The sequence below is a fragment of the Trichosurus vulpecula genome, chromosome 6, assembly GCF_011100635.1.
Source record: "Trichosurus vulpecula isolate mTriVul1 chromosome 6, mTriVul1.pri, whole genome shotgun sequence".
NCBI lineage: Eukaryota > Metazoa > Chordata > Mammalia > Diprotodontia > Phalangeridae > Trichosurus > Trichosurus vulpecula.
The window spans coordinates 140,695,901-140,710,939 of NC_050578.1; the positions used below are offsets into that span (position 1 = coordinate 140,695,901).

The window sequence follows — 15,039 nt, forward strand, 5'->3', positions numbered from 1 at the left end:
CCCTGGGCAAGTCACGTGATTCTGTTTGCCTCAGTTTCTGCATCTGTCAAAAAGCTGGCGAAGGAAATGGCCACCCCCTCCAGGATCTCTGCCCGGAAAATCCGGGATGGGACGAGGAAGGTTGGGCAGGACAGCACAAAGTGGCCGATGGGGAAGGCTGCAGCCCGCTCCCAGCTTCTATCCCGTGTGAAGGTTCGCAGCCTTCCCTGAGGTCTACGCTGGGGTCCCGCCCTTTAAAGGTCCATCCTGTGAGGTTGCCAAAGGACGTGCACCTCAGACTTTGATGTAGGCCGGGGCAGCGGCGCCGCGAGCTAACACACCGCCGGACTCAGTTTCCTCATCTGTGCCGTGGGCAGGGAACTGGGCGGGACTTGCTTTCCCGGTCGCCACTACCACAGTCGTGGGACGGCCGGGGAAAAGTCCATGCTGCCAGAAGGATTGCGCCTGCGCAGCACATGAGCTAGAGGCGGGGTGAACTACTGGGGAGAGGCCGCGCCTGCGCCGAGGCACAGCGGCTTCCTTCCGCCCACAACCGGACGCTGGAGGTTGAAAGAACGGCGGGAAGCGGTAGAATGCCTCGTTGCGCCTGCGCGAGGGTGGGGGCCTTGGAGTAAGGCGAGAGCCCAGGCCCCGATGGCGCTTGCGCAGAGTGGGACGCGCGCGGGGGACGGGAGTGCGCGTGCGTCGAGTCCGAGCCCCGCCCCCTGCCGAGGGGCGCGCGATGACGTCCTGGCGCGGCTGTTTTTGAACGTGGCGGCGGGGCTGTTGTGAAGTAGCTCGAGCTCCTGCCGCTGTGCCGTGACCGTGGCCATGGAGCGGCAGCTCACCCGGGACCAGGGTATCACCTTGCGCGGCAGCGCCGACATTGTCGCCGAGTTCTTCTGTGAGTGCCGCCCCGCCCCTTACCCGGGAGCCCGCGCTGCCTCAGTGTCCTCCTCTGTTAAGTGGTCGCCTGCCTCGTCTAGTGACCCGGGAGCCCGGCACCGCGGCCTCCAGGCACCCGCTCCGTCGTGGTCCACTCGTTCCAGTCTGACCCAGCGTAACCCCATTCGGGGGTTTCTGGGCAGATATACCGGAGCGGTTGGCCATTTCCTTCACCGGCTCATTTTACAGATGAGGAAACTGAGGCAGGCAGAGTTCAATGACCTACCCAGGATCACCAAGCTGGGAAGTGTCTGAGGCCGGATTTGACCTCACCTCCTCCTGTCCTGACTCCAGGCCCGGTGCTCCACCCAGCTGCCCGCCCCATTCATTACACACGGGGAAACTGAGGCTCAGCAAAGGGACGTAGGAGCCGAGAGCTGGAGTCCGGCTCTCAACGACCGCGGGCATGGCCGGGCCCCGTGAAGACAGCTCAGGCGTTAGGTGATCCTTGCATGTTGTATCTGAGCGTGAGAAACGACCCTTCCCTGAAACTGTAACAACGTGCGAGGAAAGTTTGGCAACTGTATCCAGTCTGCAGAGCTTTGTTTACTCCTCTGTCTGTTTGTTCTTAGCGACCTGGACGGCAACGGAAGCTTAAAACGCGGGGCAGTGCTGGTCCTGTGAACGCCCCTTCTGGGGCCGCGATCCTTCCCGCTCCGCCAAAGCCAGGCTCAGACCCCTCCTCCCCTGGGGCTGATTTATCCGGAGGCGGTAGGACCAGGCACTTTTAACCAGCTTGGGAAGCCTCTGGTACCAGCCCAAGGATGAGCTTTAAAGCCCAGCCTAGCTGATCTGGGAGAGGCTCCTCACAGAAGGCTGGTCACTGATCTTTAGTGACCCTAAAATCTGTGTATGCCAGTTTTTATATATGGATGGGAATAATAAGTATTCACTACTTCTATTTTCATACATGCGTTGAACTGAAATATAACCATGAGAAAATTCACATTTTTATGGCCAGACCTCAGGATTATTTCCACCTTGGATGGTTACTGACCATAAAAACTAGAATATTTTCTGCAGGGAAAAATCAAAATAGGAGAGGTGGGTATATAATTGCATTTAATATAAAGCTTCATTTTTATCTGTGGGTTTCATTTCTTTTCTACTAAATTGGACTTAAATTGAAGCATTTTGTGACCTTTAAACATTCCTTTTCTTTTTGCTTTCAGCATTTGGCATCAACAGTATCTTATATCAGCGTGGCATATACCCATCCGAAACCTTTACTCGGGTGCAGAAATACGGACTGACTTTGCTTGTGACAACGGATCCCGATCTCATAAAATACTTGAATAATGTGGTGGACCAACTAAAAGGTATTTCAGCTAAAATAAATGGTTTTGCCCATTTCCAGGCCTTGCCTAACCAGATGTAGGAGAATCTGGGTTCATAGTTGAAAAATCAAGACTCTGTACTGGCGGTTTTTATCATACCATTTGAAATAGAATTTGATGTCAAAAAGAAATCATGTGTCTCGGCAGTCAAGAAATACTTATTTAACATCTACTATTTGTTGGGGCTGTACTGTGCTAAATGGGGAGCCAAATAAAGATAGCCCCTGTTCCCAAAGGGCTCTCAGTGTGATGGAAGACCAACAACTATGTACAAGCAAGCCATATTGTTAAAATTGATTATCTGAAATAGAAAGGAAGCTGAGGACAAAGTTACCAAGCTATGATTTAATCTGCAGAACTAGCATTTGTGTATTAAACCAGGTCACCTGACTCCTCAGAGGTCAGAGACAAGAAGTGATTAACAGAGATGGATTTTATAACAAAAGAGAGGTATTGGAAAAATTACAGAAACTTGTTTTGAACATAATTCATTTGGACAAGACAGGTCAGCTTTCTAGTTAGCTTCTCCCAGACTTTCTTAATCCTCTGCCAGATGTCCTTTCCTCCAGGTGGTACCTTTTGTAACCAGAAAGTACACTTGGAAAGAGGAACTTGTGGCCAGTGGTTAGCAGTCACCCCTCCCCATATTTCTTAGCAGAGTCCATTACTCAACTTCGACTCCAGCTCAGAAGTGGGGAACCTGCCCTAGCTAAAGAAAAAGAAAAGGGGACTTAACCTCTGGATAACCTTCCTCCAGATGCTGGAAAGGAGAACTTGGCTTCTGGTCAGCTCTGCTTTGCCTTTGGTCAACCCCTCTCCCCCTTTCTGCTAGGACTCAGCCTTTTGAAAAACCTTACAATCTTGTGATTATTTTATTTTTGAAATTATCTGCTACTAAAGGATAAAGTCTTTTCAGTCTGTCTCTTCACTAAATCTATAGGTAACCTACACTTAAGGAACTATGCTAATCTGGCTTAATTTAAGGCTAGCTCTTCTAAAGAAAGGAATCTAATCCTAGAATCAAAGTAATCAAAAAGAGCTGATTTCTTTTTCAATAGGCAGGATAAATTGGAAGTAAGCAACAGAGAGAAGGCACTAGAATTGAGGGGGATTGGGAAAGACTTTCTGTAGAAAGTGGGATTTTTAACTGTGACTCAGAGGAGGCCAGGGAGTAGAGGGAAGGAGAGACAATTCTATGTGTGGCAGACAGCCACTGACAATTCCTGGGGTCTGGAGATATGGAAGTATCTTGGAGGAATGGTGAGGAAGCCATTGTCACTGGATGATAGGGCTCATGCTAGGGGGAGGGAGGTAGTATAAGGAGACTGGAAGAAGGGTGGGAACAGAAACAGGATTTTATGTTTGATCCTGGAAGTGCTAGGGAACTGCTGGAGTGTGCTGAGCAGGGACAGTGGGGTGTCATGGTTAGAGCTATCCTTTAGGAACACCACTTCACCAGCTGAGTAGATGTTTCCACAGTCCGGCTAGCAGCTGTTGTGGGGGTGAAAACCCAACAACGAGAACACTACCAGCATGCTGCAGAAGCACAGGTTCTTTTGATCTGCTTAACTAAGGAAAGCTACATTAAGGGGTTTGACAAGCTTACTTTAATTCAGTATACAAATATCATTCACTTAGTTGGGGGGGGGGGGAAATGCCAGAATCTCGAACTTCAGAACAAAATACAAACAAATTACAAACATCCACAGACAGACCTTGTCTGATTCAAATCCCAATACATAGTAACCAGAGTTCAACAAAGTCTCAGCATCCGGGTTTACAAGCTGGAGGGCTCCTTAGCTACAGCTGCCCGGAGTCTCTGCATCAGCACCATCACAAGTGAGAGCCCTTAAACAAATTACAGACAGACAGACCCAATACAATTCATAGTTACCAACATCTAGGTTCAGCCCGGGAGCTCAGAACAGAGTCACTCCCGCCACCACTGCTGTGGAAAAGAGCTCCAAAGAAGAGAAGGCCAACCCCTGGTTTTATATCTTTTTCAGCATCAGGGGTGAGTCACACATGCACTCACCCACTTGACCTAGAATCCTTACAAAGAGGCTACTTAAACCCACATGGTCTAAGAACCTCTGATGTCCCAAACCTATCACTCAAACTCATTTGTAAACTAGGCCCTCCCCTGAGTTAGCCCCACCTTGGGCCCCACCTTAGTTACCAATCCACACCCACATAGGTTTTACACCTAATAGGGGTATGGGCCTGGGGCTTAGCGCCTAGTAAGGCTCAATGAAATACACTGAATTACTCAAAGGAAACAAACCAAACTTTTCAAGGGCACTTGTTGAACTAAGTGCTAAGAGCCCATTTTGCTTACCAACACAGTAGAGCATGGATATTGACTTCAGGCAGGCAGGCAGATACCCTTCCTCTGCCACCTTTTCCAGCAAGTGTTGCAATGATCTACGTGTGTGGAGAGAGGAGAGAAGGGGACACATCTGAGAGGTGCTGTTGGGGGGAATAGGCAGGCCTTGGCACCAGCTTGGATATGGGGATGAGGGAGAGTGAGGATCCACGGTGACCCCTGGATTGTTTGGCTAGAAGGAGCATGTTTAAAATTGATGTAATTGTAACAAGCGTGCAGTAAATAAGAGTTGGGCCTGCAGACAAGAAAGCCTATGTTTGAATGGTGCCTTGGATGAGTGACCCTGAGTGTGTCACTTAATTTCTGCCAGCCTAAGTTTCTTCGTTTGTAAAAAGAAGATAATAAAATAGCAACTCTTTCACAGAGACCTAATTGGTGGACTCCTAAAAGTGCTATATAAATGCCAGTTCTTAGTACCATTAAGACTCCTCATTGGAATATAGCTTTATTTTTCAGCTTTGGGATTTTGTAGCCATGATCACTGACTGGTCAGGGGAATTAAAAATATAAAATTCCCCAAGCCCCCAGATTGATGTGGGGTGGGATGATAGAATAGGAAGCTACAGGAATGTTGGGGGGGGGTCATACTGGAGTGGATGTATTCACCCCTTTCTGAAACAGTGGCAGAGGTGATTAGATCTTGCTTCCAGCACTGGAGATCTGAGGAGTGTTTGGGGAGAGGCCATCTCCCACCCAGAGAGCAGGGCCTCAGAGTGGACATTCCTCCAGGACCTCATCTTGCATCTGAAGAAGGTGAGAATTTTAGCTGAGAATTAAAGGAAACAGGAGGCAGAGATAAGGAGGGAGACTGCCCCAGGCATTGTGCCTGCCAGAGAGAGTGGCAGGAGCCAAGCGATGTTGGGTCCTGTTGGTGACCAGCCAGGAGGCCAAGGCACTGTGCTGCCCCAGGCATTGGAATGCCTGCCAGAGAGTGTGGCAGGAGCCAGGTGATGGAGGGTCTTCTTGGTGACCGGCCAGGATACTGCGCTGCCCCAGGCATTGGGCCTTCCAGAGAGAGTGGCAGGAGCTCTACGATGGAGAGTCTTGTTGGTGACCAGCCAGGAGGCCAGGGCACTGTGTCTGAGAGTGGCCCAATGGAAGGATGTTGCTGAAGTAGGAAGGGGCCAGCCAGGTTGTAAGGGGTTTTAACCACCATACAGAGGATTTTTCATTTTATCCTGTTATTAATATGGAGCCACTAGAGTTTATTCGATTTTGAGCGCTATGGAGCACAGGCTGTCCTGGAGAAAGACTTGAGGCAGAAAGACTGTGACACTAATCCAGACATGAGGGGATGAGGACCTGCACCAGGAAGCTGCAAGGTTAGAGTAGAAAGGGGCATGTATACAAGAAATATTCTGAAGGTAGAATCAGCAGGATGTGGTAACTGAATGGATGTGGAGGTGAGAGAAGAAATCAGGGTGACACCTTGGTTTTAAGCCTGGGTGACTGCTATGATGGTGGTGTCCTCTAAGTGTCAGGTACGTAGGAAAGAGGGAGGTGGGGCTTTGAGGGCAAAGAGGAGTTCAGTTTTGAACAGACTGTTTCTGTATCTAGAGACATCTAGGTCTGGGTATTCAAGAAGAGTTTAGAGATATGAGATTGGAGGTCATGAGAGAAACTTGGGGCCCCATGAAGAGATTTGAGAATCCTCTGTGTAGTATGATAATTGATTGGATCCTGGGGATTTGATGAGGTCACCAAGTGAAATAGTTCTGAGAAACAGTGAGAAGAGAGGCCCAGGACTGGGCCCTGGGGACACGCACAGTTATCAAGTATAACCTGGAAGAAGATCCAGGAGAACAGACTGAGGAAGATCGGTCACAGAGGTAGGAAGCAGGATCCCAAAAATTTAGAGAGAAGAGAGGATCGAGAAGGGCTCATTGCCAGTGTCACCAACCAGAGAGAATGAGGTCCAGAAGGCTGAGGATTAGAACGGGCCAGTGGATTTGACAAATAGGAGATCATTAGCACTTTGGAGAGAGGGGTTTCCATTGAGGAATAAGGTTGGCAGCCAAACCTAGAGTCAAGAAGAGGGCAAAGGAAGACTCCAGTTTGAAAATCTGAAGACCTGGTTTGGCATCCTGCCTGTGCTGTGATTTTGTATGACAAATGGTTAATGGTGGCATGCAGATTAGTAACAACTCCTCCCTTGCCCATAGTACTTTTTAGGTGTATAAAATACTTGTCCTTAGTTACCTTCCCTTTCTAACTCTTCTAGACTTTTATTCTTTGATTCAGGACCTCTGTACTTAGTCCTTTAATCTGTATTTCTTTTGAAATTACAACTTTTGAGGTGCCTATTTTCAGATCCCTCTTCAGTTTTTGTTATTACCTTGTAGATCTTGGCCCCAGTCCCCTTTTTCCAGCTGTTCCTCACTCTAGAAATACTAATTCCTGCAGGTGATTGAGAAAATATTCCCCTATAGTAGGAATTCTCCCACATCATTGATTGCGCATTTCACTATTAACCTTTTCCCTTCCTGTGGTCATTTTTCCCCCATTTGCCTCAAATTTTACCTTCCCCAGTTCATTCTCATTCCTCTGGGTGACAAAATTGGTTGTCATTTGAATGCTTTAAAATCTTTCCATCACTTCTGTTGGCAGCAGACAAAAACATGTTTTCTCATGTTGCAGACTGGCTGTATAATTGTTCAGTTCAGAAACTGGTGGTGGTGATCTCGAATATTGAAAGTGGCGAGGTCCTTGAACGGTGGCAGTTTGATATTGAGTGTGACAAAACTGCAAAGGAAGACAGGTGAGTACTCAGTTATTTTTATTTAAATTCATTTTTTCCCAATAAATATTTTCAGTACTAATTCTGTAATGGAAAACCTACATGGGCAATAACAGAGTACTTATTAATTAGTTTTGTGCTAAACTCTATTTTGAGACTTGGTCTGCTTTGGCCCAGATCCCAATATAACCCAGCACAGAAAGTTAGCCCTAGGCCTGTTTGCTCCTCCTTAGCTTAGACTGCCTGTTGGCCCCCCTGGCCAGGGGTTCCCCATACCTGTGCCATGCTTATTGTGGAAACCCAGAGGGCTTTAACCCACCCACAGCAGAGAATTCCCAGACTCAGGCAATCCAGCAGCTTCATCCTCCCCAAGCAGCAGGGATTTGAGCCATGCCCCCCACCCCACCCCCAAGCCTGTCGGGCTGCTTTATGTGAATCTTGCCATTAAATGACAAATACTCTTTCAGTGACTTTTTAGATTAGTTATACTTTCTGAAAAGTATTAAGGTTAATTTCTGAATTTTAATAGTTGCGATACAGGCAATTGTATGTGGCATTTTGAGGAAATAAAATCTGAACATATTTTTTTGCAAATAGAGATGAGTAGGATAGTGGACAAGGGTCCTACCTTCTGTGCCCCTGGGCCCGCACTTACCCACTGAGAGCCTCAGGCCACTTACTAAGACAAAATTCCAGGGACAGCTGCTAGTTTCCTAGCCTGATGATATCACAAGCACGAATCTAAAAGCAGAACCAAGCTAATATCACAATCAGAAATGTAGGTGTGTGGCCAAGTCTGAAAAACAGAAATGAATAAAGATGCTGGATTTCGGAGATGGTCATGAGGATCATCTCCTGAAATTTCAGGAGGTTTATGTTTAGTTGTTTTTTTAGTGGTATCCACCTCTTTGTGATCCCATTTGGGGTTTTCTTGGCAGAGATACTGGAGTGGTTTCCTATTTCCTTCTTCAGCTTATATTTTACAGATAAGGAAACTGAGGCAAACAGGATGAAATGACTTGCCCAGGATTACACAGCTAGGAAGTGTCTGAGGCTTGATTTGAACTGAGGAAGATGAGTCTTCCTGCCTCCAGACTTGGCACTCTATCCACCATCTAGCTGTCCCAATGACTTTAATTTGCTTTTAATAAATCAGTCAACCTATCCTCTCCTTCATTTTCATTCTTGTAGTCCTAGAACCCAGCACATTAACTTGTACGTAATGGTCATTTGTTGGGTTATGCAAAATATTATTCATATAAATAGAATTGTAATTAAGAAATTACTCCGAAATGGCAAGTTAAGAGTCCCTTCACTGAACAGTTTGAAGTAGTTGGGGTGTGATCTCCTGGCTTTTTTCAGAAATGGGCTTGCTTTTTCTCAGAATAACTGTTAGATTTAGCCTGTTTGTTCTTTTATTCCAGCATACCCTTTTATTCCTACCACATGTTTGCTTGAGTTTATAAGGATCTTAGAAAGTCTTTTCTATTTCTAATTTTCATTCATTCAGCATCATGAACTAATATATTTTGTTTCCTTTGTAGTGCACCAAGAGAGAAATCGGTGAAATCTATCCAAGATGAAATTCGGTCAGTGATCCGACAAATCACAGCCACCGTGACATTTCTGCCGTTGTTAGAAGCAGCTTGTAAGTATTTGGTATCAACTTTGTTGGCCCTGACCACATTTGAATAATTCTGGGATTGGTTCCCATGCTTTGGAACCTCGAATGTGATTGGGCATGTTTTACAGCTTCGTGGTCATGTGATCATGTGACCAGTGGCTGTGGAGCCTGTTGGCATGGCAGATAGGCTCACCTATAAGAGGACCCGGCTAAGGCTGAGAGCTAGTTAGTGCTGAGACCAGGCATTGAAACCAAAGCCTCCCAATTCTCAAACAAAAAAAGGACCTTGTTAATGACACAGATACTGAGTTCCATAAACATTCAAATCTCTTTTCCCACATCAATGAAAGTATTTTAGTTGACATGTTTATTGAACTGCCATAATTTTGTCAGAGATCAAGGATGAAAGAATAGGACCAAAGGGACCAAACAGAAACAAATTATAAGGTCCACTGACTGAAGTAGAACAAGTTTAAGATTTGGAACCAGAACTTCTAGGTCTGGGTTCAGATTCTACCTTGAGCTATGAGATCCTTGGTCAAATCACTTAGCCTCTTGAGGCCTCAGTTTCTTAAAGTTAGGGGATTTGATTAGATTTATTTAAAGTGTCTTATACCTTTAAATGCTATGATCCTAGGAGCCCAGGCTTGTGTTTTTTGTTTTGAAGAAATGTCTTTATACATCATTGTTCTGTGCTCACCAGTTTATAAGTTTACTGATCTGTTTACTAATGGAAAAGCTACATTTGTTCAGAAACATAGAAAATACCTCTTTTTAGAAGTCTTTGTAAATCTTGCTTTATTATTAAAACAACCACAGTTTGTGCTTTCTGTTTTGATCTGTTTGTTCTGATAAGCCCTATAAGGCCTAGCTGGGGCTGTGGTTTTTGCCTCTTCTATGACCTCCCCAGAGGTTCCATGTTACAGGTTCATAATCAAGGGTAGTGTTGTATCTCTAATATTATGAGTATTAGGTTTAGGAAGTAGGTTCGAGATCCCTCTTCAATGAGCTGTGTGTTTAACACACTAGAATGAATCCTCACTTTGAGGCTTCACAAACTTTAAAGAGGCAGTTGCCTGTTTTCAAACTTCACATGCTCTATGATCTTTGATGATAGGAACTTTGAGTTTCTCATGAAAGTATTCAGTACTGTTGTGGTGAGTAGCAGTTTTTAAGACCACATTTAATATCAGTGTTGGAAGAGAAGGTGCATTGATTGTTCCGTCTAAATCTCACTGAAACGTGACTCGCAAACCTAGTGCTTCCTTAATACCAAAAGAATGAAAGCATGGTGTCCATTGGAAATAACTTAGCACAAACTCCATTATTTTTCCCCCTGATTCAGGTGCATTCGATCTACTCATTTACACAGACAAAGAGCTCGTAGTCCCTGAAAAGTGGGAAGAATCTGGGCCACAGTTTATTGCCAATTCTGAAGAGGTCCGTCTTCGTTCCTTTACTACGACTATCCACAAAGTAAATAGCATGGTGGCCTACAAAATCCCTGTCAACGAATGAGGGCAAGGGGAGGAAAATAATGTACGTGTGATTCTCGAATTGAATTTCCCTTAAGATAATTTAAATAGAGATGATGCATTTTATTTCATTGGTGAAACTTTGCATGGGAAAACTAATATTCTGTTGGACTGGGTGTGATTATTCTACTGTCTGTACATACTTGAGCTAGTAGGGTTGACATCATGGATTAGAGAGGATTTTAGTGTTTTACCCTAATTTTATTGTGTTTTTGACTAAATAGATTAGTACAGAAGCAACCTTGCTCAGTGGAGGAAGAAGATATTCAGTTGCGGGTGCTAACACATTAGTGTTCAGCCTTTGCAAGTCGTAGGCACTGTGTTCAGTCTTCAGTCTAAAGTTGACACCTGCTTAAAATCAAATGCTTTATTCATAACTTGAGTAAAATTTTCAGTAAGAAGGTGATGAGTGTACCAAGAGAGGCCTAAATATTAGAATTCTTTGTTTTTATGGTTTTTTTTGTTCCCGAGAATAGCTAAAAAGATATTGATAATATTAATCCATCAGTTATGACAATGACTAGTTCATTTTATCCCAGCATATCAGTTACTCCTTTGGAAACCTTCCAGAGTTTGAAATCCTTTTATTATCAATATTTGTGTAAGCTGTGGTGACAGTGCTCTACATTTTTCTTGTCTTACTTGAGAGAACAAAACTCTGATTTTTAAAAATGTCTTTTTATATGTTTTGCAATAACCAAGCCTTAAATGTCTGTAAATGGTGAAATAAAGTTAATTTTGTGACTTAAATTTGTGTCCGTTATTACTGATGACTCCATTTTATATCCTAAACATGTAAGCTCTTAAACTTGACCGGGTATCCCACGACTGGAGTAGTGGAAAGAACAATGGATTTGGAGTCAGAAAATAATGTTTCTGCTACTTACTACTTGGGCATCTTATGTAAGTCCCCTGCACTTCACTTTCCCCATTGTAAGGGCCTGGGAAGGGCTGAATTAGATGATTGCAAAGGTCCCTTCTAGCTTTAAACACTTCAGGTTTTCTAGTGGCCACATTAAAGTCAGTTTGGATACTTTTTCTTTGTCTCCTTTGATTAGTATCCTTCATTATCTTTTACCAGTGGGTGATCACTCTGAAGTCAGAGGGCCTGGATTGAAATCCTGCCATGGTTAGTACTTGTGTGACCTTGAGCTAGTAATATAACTTCTCTGGGCCTCAGTTTCTCATCTGTAAAATGAGAGAGTTAAGACTAGTTTAATATCCCTTTCAACTTTAAATCTATGATCCTATGAACAATGAGTTTACTAGAAAGTAAATATCTACTTTGACATAATTTTTTTTTGCACAAAAGTGGGTAAATGAGTTTGATTAATTCTTCCTAACATTTGTCAAGTTGGATTATTTGCTATGCTCTTGGTCTCAGCTTAACTTTATTGGTAATATTTCCCACTCTTCCCTCTAGTCAGAGCAACCTCTTGGCATCATAGATAGGCCATTCTCATTTTTACTCCTGTTCCCTGGAATGCCTTCTCTTTTACTTACACCTACCTATACCAACTCTACCTACACACTGGACACACTCCTAAAGGGCCTTCCCTTTAGTCTTCCAGTCCACACTCCTTACCACAATTTAGCATTTAATAAAATCAGTCACTAAGCACCTATTAAGCACCTGCTATGTGCCAGACACTGTGCTACCCTGGGGATATAAAGAAAGGCAAGAGACAGCCCTGCCCTCTAGGAGCGCCCAGACTAATGGAGGAGACGATATGAGCAACTAGGTACAATTAAGCTGTATACCAGTTAAATAGGGAATAATCAACAAAGGAAGGAGAATGAAGAGGGATTGGGGAAGGCTTCACAAAGAAGGTGGGGTTTTAGCTGGGACTTGAAGGAAGCCAGGGAAGTCAAGAGGCAGAGGGGAGAGCATTCCAGGCCCAGGGGACAGACAGAAAAGATGCCTGGAGCCAAGAGACAGTATCAGTCCGAAGGCCAGTGTTACTGGATCAAAATATGTGGGAAGGAGTAAGGAAGGGCGGGGGGGTTAAGTTATGAAGGGCTTTGAAGGCCAGAGAATTCTATATTTAATCCTAGAGTGATAGATGGCCCTTGGAGTTTATAGATTAAGGGGGTGACATTGCCAGACCTACACTTTAGAAAGATCATTTTGGGCACTGAATGGAGAATGGAATGGAGTGGGGAGAGACTTGAGGTGGGCAGACCCATCAGCAACTACTGCAATAGTCCAGGTGTGCGATGATAAAAGGCCTACACCAGAGTGGTGACCATGTCAGAGAAGAGGGCATATTCAAGAGGTGTTTCAAAGGTGCCATCAGCAGGCTTTGGCGACAGCCTCAATATGAGGGTGAGAGACAGTGAAAAGTCGGGGATGACCACTAGGTTGCAAGCCTGGGTGACTGGAAGGATGGTGGTGCCCTCTGCAGTAAAGAGGTGCTTAATGAATATTAATTGAAAGTTCAGAAATGAGTGTTTGGCGGGGGTGGGGGAATGAGTTCAATTTGGGACTCTCCAAGACATCCAGCTGAATATGTGTCAGGCAGTATGGAGATGAAAGTCTGGAGGTTAGAGAGGTTAGGGCTAGATAAGTAGATCGGAAAATCGTCAGCGTATAGATGTTACTTAAATCCATGGGAGCTGATGTGATCACCAAGAAAAGCTGTTCTTGTTGTTGTTTGTCCTTCATTCCTGAAGAGGAACATGACATCACAGAGGTGATGCCATGACTTCAAATGATTTGGATTTAAGTGAGGGAGGTCTGTGCAAAGTCACCAGCTCCCCTTTCTCCTCCAGAGCCATCTGGGTCCAATGGCCGGATAGAGATCAGGATGACTGGAGATAGCCCTGCACCAAGTGAAGTTGTATAGAGGGAGAAGAGAGGAGGGCCCAGGGCCATGACCTGAATGAAGATCTAGCCGAGGAGACTGAGAAAGAGCAGTTGAAGAACCACTGTTGTCCAGAAAACTTAGAGATGAGAGAATCAAAGATAGAAGAGAGCGATTGACAGTGTCAAAGGCTGCGGAAAGGTCAAGATGGCAAGAATTGAGAAAAGACCATTGGATTTGGCAATTAAGAGACCACTGGCAGGATAGTTGACAAAATGTCAATTGGAATTACAACCCAGGATGTCTGTGTTTAATTTGCCATTAACATTCCATAACATAATATATGCCCATAAAATATTAAGATAAGAAAAAGTCACATAATTCAAGATATTCTCAGGGCTAAAGGTCTCATCCTTAATGGCCATGGACAGAGGAAAGAATGCTCTATCTGGGCTTGTTGACATAAAATAGAGGAATTCTGAGTTTACTCAGAGAACAAGGAGACTTTTAAGATCAAGTTTTCTTCTGGTTAGTTCAGTCTCTGAGTCTTATTGAAATTACAAAAATTATATGAAATGTTATAAAATGTTCCACAGCAGTGATAATGATATTAAAAAAATTAAAGTTCACAGAAGAGAGCATAAGAAAGTTCAGGAGACACAGGTGAAGCACAATAGTTCCATGATATATATGTGATAGAAACTCACAGTTTCATGTACAATTCTTTTGGCTTTTTGACATTGAAATATTAATACTTATTGATGTTTAATTTCATAATAAAGAAATTTTTTTTACAGAAATAAAAGAACAGTGGGCTTAGAGGAGAAAAAAAATAACCATATATTAAATGTGTCTGATGCTATATGCAGTATTTCCTTACCCAAAGTCTACCACCTCTGCAAAGAAAGGAGGAAGATCTATTTTCTTAATTATTCTTTGGAGCCAAGGTTGATCATTGTACTTTCACAAAGTTCAGGGGTTTTTGTTTGTTAGTTTGTTTTGTTTCTCCCCATTTACATTCTCCATTCCTAAAACTGAATTATTCAGTCTTTGGTTCTCTGTCCCCTACTGATGGGGTTTAGACTGTGGGAGCCCCCTTGAGCTCCCCTTGAATATTCCCACTAGATGAGGTGTTTGCCTGAGGCCATAAACCTTTCATTATTGCTAGGCCCAAATCTCTAGGCTAAATTACTCTAATCTAGCCTAGCCCTCCATTGTCTGGCTAGTTTCCACCCTTGATCTTGTCAAAGTGTCTATGCCCAAATCTGTTACCCTTAACCTAGCCAAGCCCTACATTGTCTATTATCTCCAGATAGCCTTCAGCTACTTCCCACCCTTAATCCCATTCTCTTCCTTCCTGAAGTCTGACTTCATCCCAGTCCCATTAAGCTCCTCCTTAGACTTCTCCTCAAGATCCTCCCTAAACCCCTCCTCCCATCACCCCAAGACCACCTTAGATCCCTCCTACAATCTTTGTTTTTATAAGTTTCATCTTGCCTCCATGAAGGTCCTTGGATTCAATCTAGCTCAGCTCAGATTGATCTGGCCAGGTGGCATTAGCATCACAAATGCTCAGCCTCCTTAAGAGTCTTTTTAATAGGGGCAACGGAGCCATGATGGCAGCAGGAAAGCAGGGATTTGCCTAAAGCTCTCCACCAGGACACCCAAAACAACTATAAAAAATGGCTCTGA

The 15,039-nt window shown here is 44.2% G+C and overlaps 1 protein-coding gene across 1 annotated transcript; it reads left to right on the plus strand.

The window, feature by feature from the left end:
* The first annotated feature begins 731 nt into the window (after nt 1–731).
* Nucleotides 732–11,289, plus strand: MAD2L1 (mitotic arrest deficient 2 like 1). The gene is made up of 5 exons (XM_036764426.1): nt 732–883; nt 2,097–2,243; nt 7,285–7,405; nt 8,929–9,032; nt 10,354–11,289. Exons 1-5 carry the CDS (start codon nt 811–813, stop codon nt 10,524–10,526), a joined length of 618 nt encoding a protein of 205 aa, XP_036620321.1. The 5' UTR covers nt 732–810; the 3' UTR covers nt 10,527–11,289.
* Nucleotides 11,290–15,039: the final 3,750 nt, after the last annotated feature.